The sequence below is a fragment of the Erpetoichthys calabaricus genome, chromosome 1 (genome assembly GCF_900747795.2).
Source record: "Erpetoichthys calabaricus chromosome 1, fErpCal1.3, whole genome shotgun sequence".
NCBI classification, from domain to species: Eukaryota; Metazoa; Chordata; class Cladistia; order Polypteriformes; family Polypteridae; genus Erpetoichthys; species Erpetoichthys calabaricus.
In genome coordinates this window covers 286,434,565-286,449,140 of record NC_041394.2, presented here as the reverse complement: position 1 = coordinate 286,449,140, position 14,576 = coordinate 286,434,565, and the positions used below count along the sequence as shown (strand labels likewise).

The window sequence follows — 14,576 nt, the reverse complement described above, 5'->3', positions numbered from 1 at the left end:
TTTTGTGATGTCAAGGTGGCACTTTTGACAAGTAAGTTCAGTTGTTTTTGTGAACTGATTAAAATTCTTTGGTTTTCCTGAACTGCAGTTTTAAAGATCCATGTTTTTATCTTATAACAGATTGGATTTATCAGGATCCCATTAATGATTGCACTGATTCATATTGTTATTGTGGTTTTTGTTTTCACACATTGAAATAACTTGATTAATTTTACTTCAACTTTAGACTTTTTTTTTTTTACTGTTGCTATTTTGTTGTTATTGATTTTTATCATCATTTCCATAACACCATTATGGAGCAATATACTTTTGGATTTGTCTGCTGTTTCTCACATTATTTTCATGGTCATGTTTGACCACAAAACCCAGTGGTGGCCATGTGAGTGGACAGCAACAGTACGTGACATCATCAGGCTTCCACTGTAACAGGTGGCAATGCACACTATCCTGTATCCTACTTTTTGCATCTTTCAAACTAAAGACTCCTGTTAACAATGAAAATAAAAAGAAAACAAAACAGAGAATACGTTTAGCTTGGTAAACAACTTTTAGAATTTATTCAACTTTTAGAATGAATAGAAACAACATTTAGAATAACATTTTCATTTGGGTAGGGAAGCTCTATGTGTCACATGCGTCAGACTTTTACCAGTTAAAGGCTGCCCTCTCAGATTATCCCCAAAAACAAACGCATCTTCTCTCTCAACACTGCCATTTAATAAAAGAAACCTGACATACACGACGATGGTGCATAAAGTCATACTGTTGAGCAAGTGGCCAGCCAGTGATTAGAATGAGATTCCCTGGCTTTAACTAACTTTTTTTGTCACAATAGTTGCCTGTCAACAGGAAAATTCCTTCAGAATGAGAAGAACAATTTTTTATTACATTTTTTGCGCATTCCTTATAGATAAGAATATGGTAAACACTTATTGGAAGATTGTGTTGGTTTACTTGTCTTTTAATTGTTTATGGATTGCTGAGTAAAGCTGTACCTGCAAGACGATTTTAGAAGTTTCTGCTGCCTTCGTTTGACTTTTATTGCCACGTATAAAACAAAAAACCAGTCATTGTGCGTATATATTTGCACTAAAATGTAAAGTGAATCACATATCTCTATTTAGCTAATGTTTACTGCCTCCTTTTCTAGGTTATACTGACTGTACAATTTTGGTGCAATATGATGATTCCACCATGCAGACAATTAACATGGCAATGTATTATTTTCACAGATGAAGAAAAAGAAAACAATAGGGCTTCCAAGCCACATTCAACACCAGCTACATTGCAATGGTAGGTATAAATCTGTTGGCATGATTTTGTGTGTAGATTTAAAAACAAATGATCTTTTCTTGATAAATGTATAAACAAAATCAAAATTGTCTAATGGAGTGTCACAAATTTGAACTGCATTACATTAAAATACTGCAAGCAATTTAAAATGAGACTGTGGGGCATTAAAAGAAACTGGACTAAAAGGTAACAAGGTAGGCTGTCTTCATAATGATGTTATATCAGAATAAGTGTTAAGAAGATAAGAAATCTGACAAATGAAAGGAGTCCATTCAGTCCATCAAGCTCATTTATTTAGCTGTTGGCTGTGCTGTCCTAATATTTCATTGAAATATTTCTGAAAACTGTGAGTTTGCTTGCTGCATGTAATATTGTGGAGTTGTTATGAACTTTAAATGGCAATGTGTTGTGTAAAAACATTTGGGAAGAATGCAATATAAGAAACACAAGAACAGGTCATTGGGAGACGTAGCCTGCGTAATTTTCCCTGCCCTAAGGTTGCTCCTGACGTGAGTATGCTTCACTTCCAAATGTGGGATCTTAACTCCACGCCAATTTTAGGTGGTTTATATTCCTACGCTGAGTTCCATTTTCCTCAGAAGTTGAATGTCGTAGCTGGCAATGCCGCCACTAACGAGTTGGCGGTGTTAAAGTAAAACATTCAGAAAAGCAATATGGATGCCTCCAGGAAAACCACAGCTGTACTTGCTTTTTCGGAATACGTATCAGTTGATGACAACACTTTATGCGGTATTTTGTGTGTCCAAACACTGTAGCAACATGTTCACAAAAAGAGGTTGGACAGTAATTGATTTAATGAGACAGAAATAGACAGAAGTGCTAGTAAACGGCTTCGTTTGAACTACCTCTTTCATTAAAGTTCACAGTGTACGTCACCATTTTGGATTGACGTCATAACCTGAATTAGGACAAACTCGGACTTGACAGACCAGGTCCATGTTTTTGGGTTGGAAATCTGACTAGTGGGGGCTTTTCATTTCAAAATTCTGACTAAGAACTTTGAAATTCCAACTTCCCTATGTTGGCTAAGGCTTCTGTTTCACATCTTCTAGGTCCACTTGTCATTTGTCTGTGTGGAGAATGCACAGTCTCTCTCTGCTCATCTGAGACTTCACTTGGGTACGCTGTTTTTCTCCCACACGAGTTGTGTGGGTATGAACAAGTATGTGTCTCTCCCATCTAGTGTTGGTGCAGTTTCTACACTGGACGGGTCCGACTCACTGCAACCCTGCAATGGAAACAGTGGGCTTGGATAGATGGATAGAAGAAATATGACCCCTATGGAAACTTGATATGATAAACATTACTAGCAAAACATGCATAGAGAGAACATTGTTAGAATTCAAAAAAAATTTAGTTTGATAATAATGAAAAATGCTTTATTTTACCTTTTTATGTTTTACAATATATTAAGATATCAAGAAAGAAAAGTCTGGGTGTACCAGCTTAATAAAATTCTTAGATGAAGGATCAAACCCAACACATAAACCAACCTACTGCAGTGTGCACTCACATTTAGTGTTTAGCCACCAATAAACTTAACATGCATATCTGGGAGATGTGAGAAGAAAGTGGAGCACAGAGAGAATATGCAAGAGGCTGCCACTTGAAGACCAGGGATACTGCTGTGAGGCAATGTCACTAACTACCGTGCGACTCTAATATTCTGAAACCTGCTTAACTCCGCTCAGGACTGTGGGGGTGCCAGGGGCTATCCAGGCAGCCCTGGGAGTGAGAAAGAGCCAACTGTTGGCACAAGTCTATAACAAGGTGTACTCATACACATAGCCACCCACAATTTGAAATTACAAGTTAACCTATACAGCTTTGGTTTATGTCTGTGCATATATTATTATTATTATTATTATCTTGCCTGGTTTGGCTAATGATTAATGCTGTTACTGGGGTTTCTACAGGTTGTCCCAAATTGCAAAGATGTGCATTTTGACTGGTCATTCTAACCACTAAACCAGAATGCCACCCTTAGAGAGACAGATAACTAAATAGATCAAATCTCTCTGTAAATGTTTATTTTTTTATTTAATTTGAAGACTCCTAATGTTTAAATTGTTAAGTACAAAGTCATGTAGATTAAATAAGGACTAAGCACAAAATAACTGGCAGCAGTGGAGTAGCAACTCTAATTTGCGGAGATCAGTACTGCATTAGGAGTGTTTGAATGAATGAAAGATGTTATTATGCTCAAATGATTAAACTGCTTCACTGAACTGCACGCTTGTTACAACTAACTGTTATTGCTATACTGCCCGCTAATCCTGAGTTTCCAGCAAATTTAAGAAATGCTCACTTGAGTCGTCCTTTAACTGCTTTACCATATACTAGTCTTTTAACATTTCCTGACCATTACCAAAGTCATGTGAAATACAAAGGAACCTTGTAAATTTTTTTTTGCCGAAAGAATTTTTTTTTTTACTGCAGCGGTTCCTGTGGAATGCCACAGAAGCAATGAGCAACAACAGGATATCATTCTCATTTCAGATTATCAGTACGGCAATGTGCAATAAAACTGCCCCATTTTTGCCTCCACAACAAAAGAGTCATTCCCTTTAGAAAGACCAGCTGTTTGAGCCGGCATCAAAGCGGAGAAAGTTCAGAATCTGCTTTTGTGATGCAGTTAAAAGTAATTGAGCAGAGATGCAATGGGCTGTCATTGGGCACTGATTGATTCCAGGTAACATCGAATAGAACTCAGTAGAGGGTCAAACCGAGAAAAATGTCATTATGCTTAATCTAGAGCGGCTCTTTGGCCATACAAAATTACATATGGAGTGTTTTGTAGGAGACAGCTGTGAGAAGAAGAAGAGGTGCCATGAAGCCATAAAAACACAACTTAGGAAAAGCTTCAGAAGTCATGAACTTCTTTTTGCATGTGTGCGCTGTGTGTTTTGTCACATGGATTATGTACAGGGAAACGACCTGCTGTGAGTTTAGAATTCCAAAGAGTGAACTGATTTGGAAAGGTTACATTAAAATAAAAGATCCACCTGAATTGTTTGACCTTAGAATAAGCCAACTACCTATTTAATCTCACAACAAACGAGCCACTCATTCTGCAGCTTACTTGATATCATTGGGGTTTCTGCTTTTTTGAAAATAGCTCATACATATTTAAATTATTGAAGACTCAGCAAACATTATACTTGTTACACTACATTCAACATTTGGACTATTAACTAAGTATGTAAATACTGATTAAGTAATGATGTCTTATAAGTCTGATTAAATAAGCCACATTTTCAAAATAGACCTCACTTGCAGAAATTTCATACATGACTATATTAACATATTTTTGTATTTGTTCTTTTTTGAAATATGTCTATCCATTTGCTAGTCCTTCTTCTGGCAGAATTAGGTAAAAAGTGGGAACACCAGGATTTCACCAAGCACACTCACCACCACTCACTCTCAAAGTGGCATATGACAGTTAAATAAAATACACATCACTGGAATGTGTGCAAAATACTGAAAGAGAACGAGCAGGTGGAGATTTGAACCTGGCATCAAACAGTGTGCCACTAGGCCATTGTTTTATGGAATAGCAGATTTTATTGTTTTTATAATTTAAAATGGTTTTGTATTTGAGTGTTGCATCAGACTGTAAGACAAGCAGCTTTGTTACAGTTGGCTGCAGGTTCTTCTGTTTGCAGTTGCTCTGTTGTACTCTCTCACTGTCCCTGGACTTTCTTCCCACAACCCAAAGACTTGTGATTAGAATGATTTTTAACTTTTAAAAAGATCAGTATAGATTTATGCCACATAATAGACTGATATCTCATAATGTAAAATAAACAATGCATTTTCCTATGATAGTTTCCTGCAACCATGTACAGTACCAGATGAGGTTGACTCAGTAAACAGATAGATAACCAGTTATATAATAGGGCTGGGAATTGTCAAGGCCACCATGATACAATATTATCCTGATGCGTGGGAAACTGTATGATGACACTGCAGTGTTTTGGGGTTTAAAGTATCAATCATTGTGATTTAGTTCTGCAATATATCACAACATATTTACCCTTTTAATTGGGCTGAATCAAAGCTGATGACATAGAGAAAATGTGTCCATTTATATACACCTAATTCAAATAAAAAGTAGACTCCATTCATTTCACTTAGTGTTTCAATTGTGCAAATGGGCTTCAATTATCTCTTAAAATATCCACTTGGGACAATAAACATAAACTTGAACTAAAACTTTAGAACACTCATTTATTGCACAAAACAGACACATTAATACCTCATCTAAATTTAGCTCTAGGTGAATCCTTGTAAGATGACCCCTTATATTCGTAGCAGGGCTCTTAACCAAAAATTCAATTTTGAAAGTTTCAAATCTGACATAGTTTTGTAAAATTCTATTCTCATGAGATTGCATTTTTAAGCCTTCCCAAATGTATGTTACTAGGAGGTACAAGCAGACTATTAATGTACTATATCCACAAACATTATAAACCTTTAATGCAGAAGCACATTTAAACACTTTTAATTACTGAAATACTAATAAAAAAAGTTTGATGTTAAGTAACTATAGGGAAACCATCCCAAGATGCTTCACATTCCCTTAGTTTTTCGTAAGGATATTAACATCTATCTGAGCTTGCAAATACTGCAATCAAATCTGAAAAGTCACTTCAATTGAGGTTTATGGCTTCTCCTTTCATATGTATGTGAATTTTATATTCAATATTTTTATAGTTCAGAATTTATACTCTCCAGATAGTTGAAGTTTTTGCTTATATTATGCTAGAGTACTTGATTAAAATATGTTAATGGTCACAAATTGCATTGTTCATATTTAACCGTTTCTTCACTGTAACACTGTGAAAACAAAAATGAATCCCAACATTCAACTTAAGTGTGGACAGATCATTTGGTATTTGAATTCTAACATTTCAGGTGCAGCATCTGTGGGAATGCAGCACCGATGCATTTTAAAGCAAAAAGTCTGTAGTGATGGTATATTACAATGCAATTTAAAATATTCCAATATTATACTGTATTGATGTTCTTCCCACCTTAAACAGATAATGCAGCTAATGGCCTGCTTTTTTCAAAATATTTAATATGTAATGTATAAGAGTGGCTGATGAGCCTGTAGGTGGTGGTGTCACAGCATAGTGCTTGATTTGTCACTTTATTTTCAGGCTACAGTGCCTGCTGTGTGAAGTATGCATATTCGACTGTGCGTCACACGTGTTTCTTCCAACGGTTACAGCTTCTTCTCACAGTCCAAAGATGTCTTCTCAGGGTGATGGCTAACAAAGATGTCATTCTGATTGTAAGATGGATCTGTCATCTGAGTTATGGTTATGGGATGGTACCCATCCAAACAAGGAATGTGTTTCATTGTTTGTGATGAGTCCGGCCTAATTAATATAAATGGAAATAAAGTGGACCACTGATTGCACCACATTATTCACACTAAAAATAGGACACGTCACATATAGTATATATTGTAAGTAACAGCCATCCATGTTTTTTCTGTTACTGCTTTGTTAACTTCTGGATCATTATTGGCTTATCACCATAACTCTGGGCTCAGTGCTGTCCATTGCAGAGATCTCTTAAGCTCACACCCACACAGTCACCATTAAATATAATTAGCATATTTTTGGGATGTGAGCAGAATCTAGATTTCATGGAGAAAACCCATTTGAGTATTGGAGGTATATGCAAATTTCATACAGACAATAACTGTGGTCCCATGAGCTGTGAAGCAGCAGCACTAACCACCGTGCCTCCATGCCACTTATGAATGATATGTTATCCAATGAACAGAGAAGTACAAAAACTAAAACAAAAACTTCCCTAACTTGGTCTGATTCCTGTTTTATCCTTGATACAACTAGAAGTCTTCTGCTCTCCACAACCCTAAATTAGGAGAAGTAGGTACGGTAAATGGATAGATGGATAGAGAGATGGGCAAATATCATAAAGCAAAACGCTGGTGAACAATCTGGTTCAGTTAACTAGTTTAGTCACTTTGTCCCCAGTAAAGTGTGTGTGATTATCTGCCCGCCTAAACTGCTTCAATGTGTACAGCTGGTTGGTATTTATTCTCCTAGCAATATGGAGATTTGTGCCTGGAGTGCAAAGCTACAAATGTAAGTCCTGGCATCTCACATTCATAAACTGAATGAAGTGGGTGCTAGAAAGTGGTTAGAAGTGTTCCCTTGGAAACTACTGACCCACTCCATCTAGTCAACCTGCAAGTGTTTCAGATAAAAGGTAAGAGTCACCACAACTGGCAGCACAAGTCATCTGAGGCAATCAGAAGGCATGAGAAGTTGTTTAGACAAGGCTTTAATTTGTGCTCTTGGTTTGGAGGTTTCTCGCCCCAGTGTTGCAACATTTTTTGGTGCACATCCATGCCAATGTGCTGTAAATCTGACAGAGTGAAAAACACAATGTAGATTAAGACAACTCTTGCACATTTCTAAAGCAAAGTCTGCCAGTACGTAATGGGCTGGCATTTTCTACAAAGCATTCTGCAAAAATCCAACAGGCATCAGAGTTGAGTGCATTTCAAGTGCATGTTACAGTTTGAGAAAAGGGGATTACGAGGTATGTCTAGTGCCATTACAGTTAATCTCTTTTATAGGCTTGAAGAAAATTATGAGATTGCAGAGGGGGTATGCATTCCTCGAAGTGCGTTGTACATGCATTACCTGGACTTTTGTGAGAAGAATGACACGCAGCCAGTCAACGCGGCAAGCTTTGGAAAGGTAAGGTGGAACCCGCCTGTGCATTTTTACATCCATAACACCGCCGTTGCTTGTTTTAGACACATCTCGCTAGCCTTCGACTTTTCAGAACAGGATGCTCTCGAGAGCGACAAGAGTTTGAAGACACGAGAGAAGCCCGAGAGAAAGTGCGCTGCTCATTATTTTTTTTTTTTGGCTCATCTCCAATTATTATTATTACGGGCTCATCTACAATTGGTTATTAAGAGTTTGGAGAGGAACAGGAGAGACCCAAAGCACATTTTTGTATTTAAAAAAGTAAATTAGGCCTTAGAGGTTTTGTGTATTAAACACATCACCTGATGCTATGGGTTGTTTTATATTGAGTCAATAAATTTTATATAGCCACAAGAAAATATTTTAAATAATTATGATCAAAAGAATGAAATAATGTAAAAGACCGACATAGACTAGAGAAGACATATTTATACTTGAAATCCACAGAGTAGACTGTGTTAATGGTAATAATAAATTGGCAATAAATTGTTATTAATTATTATAATTATCAGCCAGATTTGTCTCTATTCATTAAGGGAGTATTAGAAAAGCATTTTAAGGCCAAATGCCCTTCTTGACACAAACCTACTTTATTTGCCTTTTATGACATGAAAAAAGGTCACACAGTTATTACTATTAACAGTAACAACAACAAGATATATGTCTATAGTGCTTTTTCAAACAGAACTGTAGCTCAGTGCTTTACAAAAAGTAAAATTACAAAACAAATGAAAGAAAAAATAGATGAATCTATAACTTTTAATGTAAATTAAATCACAGTTGGATTCAGGCTGTTTGGTTACATCATTAAAAACCATCATCCAATTTTATAATATATGCTACAGTCAGACGGCCAGGAAAGAGATAAAGACAAACAGCCTGCGCGTGTGTGGATTTTGGTGCTTTCTTTGTCCTGGTAGCTTTTCATGTAGGTGCATCTTGTTTTCTCCTACAACCCAAAGATATTACTCGATATGCTGAATAGTGATCCCTGTATAAGTGAGTGTGGGTGTTTGTGCGAGTCTGGTGTGTTGTCAAGACTCCTGTTTTATACTTGATGATGACGGGATAGCTAGTAAGCTCTACTAATCCTAAATTAGATAAGTGGGTTACAAAATTGATGGATAATGAAGATTACATGATTACATTAATGGCTATAGAAAATTAAGGCTGATTCATTGATCCTATAGGTTTTCTCCTGATGTGTCACTGTACACTTTGAAGAACTGAAGAGTCATTTTCCAAAATTGGAAAAAAAACAAAAAACAAAAACTGTGCACAAGTATCTTAGAGAGATCTGATGGTGTCTTCAAAAAAACAGGACCTTTTCTGATCTGCAGATGGAAAGCTAGCATTAAAGTTACCAGTGAAGTTTCTAATGCCAAGGTTGTACTATTAATTACTGTACTAAAAGCACCAAAATGTCAAATTGTACTTTACATGTATTCTTTTGTACTGAATGCTCCGTAGGCAGATCAGTCACATGTGTTTAGGGTCCTCTGCCTTCCAGCGACATAGTCTAGTGCTTGAATCCCTGACTCGGTTGCTTTGTGTGTCGCCTTTGCACTTTCTCATCACATCTACGTGGGGTATCCTCCTACATCCCAAGACGTGTTTTAAGCTGACGTCTCTAAATCACACTCATATGAGAGCATGAGGGGGTGAGGGAGTGCCCTACAATGGCCTGGGTGGATCCTTTTGGTTCGATAGGCTGTGACCCCAGAAGGCTAGTAATGGAAATGGCTTTTGGGTGCTCTGTGTTGGTCAGCACATTTTATGGTTTCAGTTTCCCTTTTTATCTTTTAGATTTTATTTTTTTCTATTTGCCTGTTTTTTATTTACTCTTGTTGCTGAAGTGTTGAACGAGTAGGAGAAATCAGAAGTTGAAATGTACTGGTGTGGAATATACAAATAATATTTGATCTCAAACCTGATTTTTGCATGTGGTCTGCACTTGGTTTTTGTAGCTTTTTTTGCAGAAGTGTTTTTTTTAAATCTCTGTTGTCTGTCTTGTGATCACAATGTGTTTAAAAGTGTAAAGTGTGACTTCTTAATACCTGTGTGCATGTGGTTAATATCTCTGAATCCTTTCTATTTGAAATCTGTCACTAAAGAAAATGACTAACTTATTGACTTTTATAGCAGCTTTTTCAGCAGCTCTAAATGGATGACTTCATGTTAACTCTTCATCTTTCTTTGTTCTAAACGGATATGAGAGGGAATATCTGATCTGGTGGACTGTATGTCTTATTGATTTGTAACCTATTTAGATTATTAAACTGCAGTCCTTAAAATCAATAAAAAAGAAATCTGTATGTCAATTAAAACATGTTGCATTGAGAAAAGATTGAGAGATGATATTTGTATTAACCTTTCAGTTTTTTGTTGTTTGCACAAATGATTTTTGAAATTACCATTCTTCTGTCATTATGATTAAAATACAACTTTAAGCCACCAATTTTTTATAAGAGCGGCTGTTGTTTAACTTCAGTCTTTAATTAGTATAAAGGGCAGTGTTAAAGGTTCTTGATTGTTTTGTATCGGGCATCTAATTTCTTTTCCATGCAGTGTACTAACTCACCATATTTTAGGACACTTATTTTAGCTTTAATAACTTTTTCTAAAGTACAGTAATGTTGCCTGGAACAAATACACTGGCGTTCATCCTCCCATTTTCATATTTCAAATCCAACTGGCTATTCCAGGCAGCTTTGGCCCCTCCTGGCAGAAATGAGCAAAATGCTGAAACAAGCTTTAGACTGGATACTAAGCTATTTTTTTTCTACATAAACTCTAATAATGGAAAGGAGCATCAAATGTTTACTCTTTCTTTTGGTAAAAATCAAAGCAAGTTATTGGTTATTAGGAAATGTAAAGTGTGAACTTTTTTTTTCCTGTTACCATACTGAGATATGTTAAGTGTAAATTCCAATAAAACAGGCCTGAGCCACATCGGCTGCTGTTCCTTTTCCCACAGCCCCATGAAGGTCCCCCTCAGCCTCCTGTCTGAGGATATTGAAAGAGTGAGGGGCTGGGATTAATGTCTAATTAAAGGGAATTTGGAAGGCCGAGATGTTGCGGAATGTTAGATCAGTAGCTGGAACAGCATGCGGTGTCCTTTAGGAAGGCTTCATTGATTCAGTACAAAAAGTGAGGGAGCTGCCTCTCTGTCTGCTCATTTATCAAACAGCCGGACAGAAACTTCACAGCTCTCCCTTTTTTCTTCCTTAATAACAAAAGCCAGCTAAACTATTTGCTAAAGTTTTACACCAAGAATTAAGTAGGAAAGTCTGACAAAGTTGATAAACACTGTTAAACATATATGAACAATAAAGCACAAGTGAGGTTTCGTAACTCTGTGGAAAACTTTACCAACTAAACGTCTGACACACAGCTCTAACCACAGTCAGTCTCTGTCACTTCTTTTATTGTCAAGAAAGGAAACTTCTTTGTTGGTACATTCATAATAAAACAAACAAAAAAAAAAGGTTTCGATCGTGGCTGTTTGTATAATTGCAGTTTTTCTAAAATATACATTGAAATAATTCATGTAAAATGCTATACAAATTTACTATTTAACCGTACAAAAATCAAATTTGTAAGTTTATCAAGTTCATATGTTAAATAATGGAGCCTACAATGAGAAAGAAGACAGCCATGCAAAAATTTCATTTTTTTTTTTTGCTTTTAAAAATTTGTAAGTTTCCTTTTAAAAAATGATATTACATGTTAATTGTGCTCCTGATCTTTGTAGTATTTTACTTGCCTGCTTTACATTTTTATTACACATTAATTTGAACAGAATAAACACTATTTTTTTCTTTTTTTTGTCTTTATTTTGTTGTCATTTTACAATGTAAAGCTTGGGAGTGGATTTCACTTTATTTCCATAATAACATTCTGTTAATCTGTGCTCTCTGTCTATAGATGAACCATGGCATCGTGCAAAGCTGCAGTTCAATATGGAAGAAAAAAGAACACACACACTTTAGCAAAAATATTCGAGAATCACAAAGCGTCATTTCCAAAATAAGCGTATCTCAAGATGAGCAAAAAGAGAACACTTCCTATGATGTATTTCATATGTAGTGTATAACAAGCCTCTGTGTTCTCTTAAAATGGATTTTCAAAATCATGTAATTGTAAACAGTGTCACAGGCAGCTGGGGGGGGGGGCGACCTGGCCGGGACGCCCCGGAGGAGGGCTTACGCCTCTCCCAGACCATGTGGGGGTGACTGCCCTGGTGGCTATGGGGACCTCGGGTGCAGAGCTTTGAAACTCAACCCTGTAGGGGCCCGTGGTCACCGCCAGGGGGCGCCCCAATGCCTAGGGAGCCCTGGACCTCAGCACTTCCGCCACACCTGAAAGTGCTGGGGGGAAGAGGATCAGGGACACCCGAAGTACTTCCGGGTGTGGAGCCGGTACTTCCGACACACTGGGGAGTGCTGGCGGAAGCTCATCAGAAGACACCTGGAGCACATCCGGGTGTAGATAAAAGTGGTCGCCTCCCTCCATTCAGGGGCTGGAGTCGGGAGAGTAGTAAGGACAAGGTCTTGGAGGAGGCAAGGAGGCGGCCTGAAGGAAGAAGAGGCAGTGTTAAAGGGACTGGACTTTTGGGGACTTTAGGGGTTTGAGTGCACTTATTCTAAATAATGGAATGGAGAATAAACGTGTGTTGGGTGACTTCAACGTGTCCGCCTGTCTGTGTCCGGGTCATGGTCCACAACAGGAACGTCTAACTTTTCAGACAGATAAAATTTACATGGAATACAGTATGTGATCTGGATGGTAACACCGTATCAGTAATTTTTTGCTTTTGTTTCACATTTGGAATTCCTCCTTAATTCACTAATATCACAATTACAACATTAGCATATCAAATCACCATTATAATATTTTCAGGTTCTGAAAAATTTGTAAAGAAATAAAACTGCTGTTGTCTCTGCCAGACTGCAAGATTTTGACAGTGAAATTATGCTGGTATTTTAATACATCACTACAATTTTGCTTTTTATTTATGCTGTCTTTTCTCTTATTTTTTATTTGTTGTTGCTTAGATAATCAGACAACAGTTTCCACAGCTAACAACAAGACGCCTTGGAACTCGTGGCCAATCCAAGTAAGTGTACATACAGTCAAATGAGGTCATTGTTCAAGAAGATGGAAATTAAAGTAGGCATATTATCATTTCTGCACTGCAGTGTATACATTAAACAGTTAACATTCAGTACTGAAATCTAACAATATTTCAGTTTTGATTTATTTTTATTAAGCACACTTATACTGATGATCCTGCATTCTATAAAATAATTACAAATATACCACAGAATGAAAGAAAGAAAAGCAACATAATTTTGTAACACCAACAGAGAAACATCAGATACACGTTAATTATTATTGCAATAAAACAGAGCAAAGAACAAAACAAAAATGAGGTTTGTGCCTTCATTCACAGATTCTTCTGTTATTCATGCAAATCTAAAGTTCATGACATGTCTCATGGACAGTTTATAAATAGCCAAAATGCAGCCACTGTTGGATCGTGGAACATTTCAGTTAATAAACGTGGCACATACAGCTATTTGTCTCAAAAGTGCCATTTTGTAATGTGTGCAGTTTTTACTTCTTATAATGTCCTAAAAAGAACATAAAAGCAGAGCATTCATGTTAGCTTTGTTCAGTTAGCTAGTAGCTAAGGCATCTCGATGTTTTATTTGGGTGTTTTTTTTTAGTATTAACTTGTCTTGTAATGTGCTTCAGTTACATGCCTGTTTAGTTTCTGCCACTGTCACTACTTCAAGTGAAAGATATGTTGATAGCACTGATAGTAATGTTTCCGAAATGTTACCATTCTGCAGTGACACTAGAAATCATTTAGGTGTGTTATTACAGTTAACTGCAAAAGAACAGACAAGTTAAGCATGAAATTTCTGTGCTGTTTAAAATTTCTTTTTAGCTACCCGACACATAGCCTTTATTGTTAGTATCAGTCGTAGTCTATTAGTATTTCCTGGACAAAGAAAATTCCATCAGTCCACTCCAGATTTATTATCAGTTTCAACAGATCACTGCAGTTTTGTTGAAGTGTACAAAGTTGTATCTTTTACATTGCCAATTCTTCATCTTTACTAAATATGAAAACATTTATATGCAAGATCAAAGTATAGCTCTAAAGTGTTAATAAAAAGTGCTGTAAGCTTTTTGGTTTTAATGCTGACAGGTACCATTACTATGGAATAGCAGTGAAGGAGAGCTCACAGTACTATGATGTGATGTACTCCAAGAAAGGAGCAGCCTGGGTAAATGAGACAGGAAAGAAAGAGGTCACCAAGCAGACAGTGGCATATTCACCACGATCCAAACTGGGAACGCTGCTGCCAGAGTTTCCAAATGTCAAAGATCTAAATCTGCCAGCCACTCTGCCAGAAGAGAAGGTAAACAGACTTCTAGACATTCAGCTGACCTCTTTTTCTGCTTCTTTTCTTTTGTGCAGGAATC

General features: G+C 36.8%; 2 protein-coding genes across 4 annotated transcripts in view; one reads left to right on the top strand and one right to left on the bottom strand.

The window, feature by feature from the left end:
* LOC114662582 (NADH-cytochrome b5 reductase 3-like) overlaps positions 1 to 14,576 on the bottom strand; it is a 1,047,486-nt gene that overhangs the window by 345,890 nt on the left and 687,020 nt on the right. The window lies entirely within an intron of this gene.
* rfx4 (regulatory factor X, 4) overlaps positions 1 to 14,576 on the top strand; it is a 99,549-nt gene that overhangs the window by 34,403 nt on the left and 50,570 nt on the right. For both annotated transcript variants that reach the window (XM_051934527.1, XM_051934522.1), the window contains exons 3-6: positions 1,233 to 1,293; positions 7,940 to 8,063; positions 13,136 to 13,197; positions 14,299 to 14,512. In XM_051934527.1, coding sequence (XP_051790487.1) covers positions 1,233 to 1,293; positions 7,940 to 8,063; positions 13,136 to 13,197; positions 14,299 to 14,512 — 461 coding nt within the window. The remainder of the gene's footprint in view (positions 1 to 1,232; positions 1,294 to 7,939; positions 8,064 to 13,135; positions 13,198 to 14,298; positions 14,513 to 14,576) is intronic.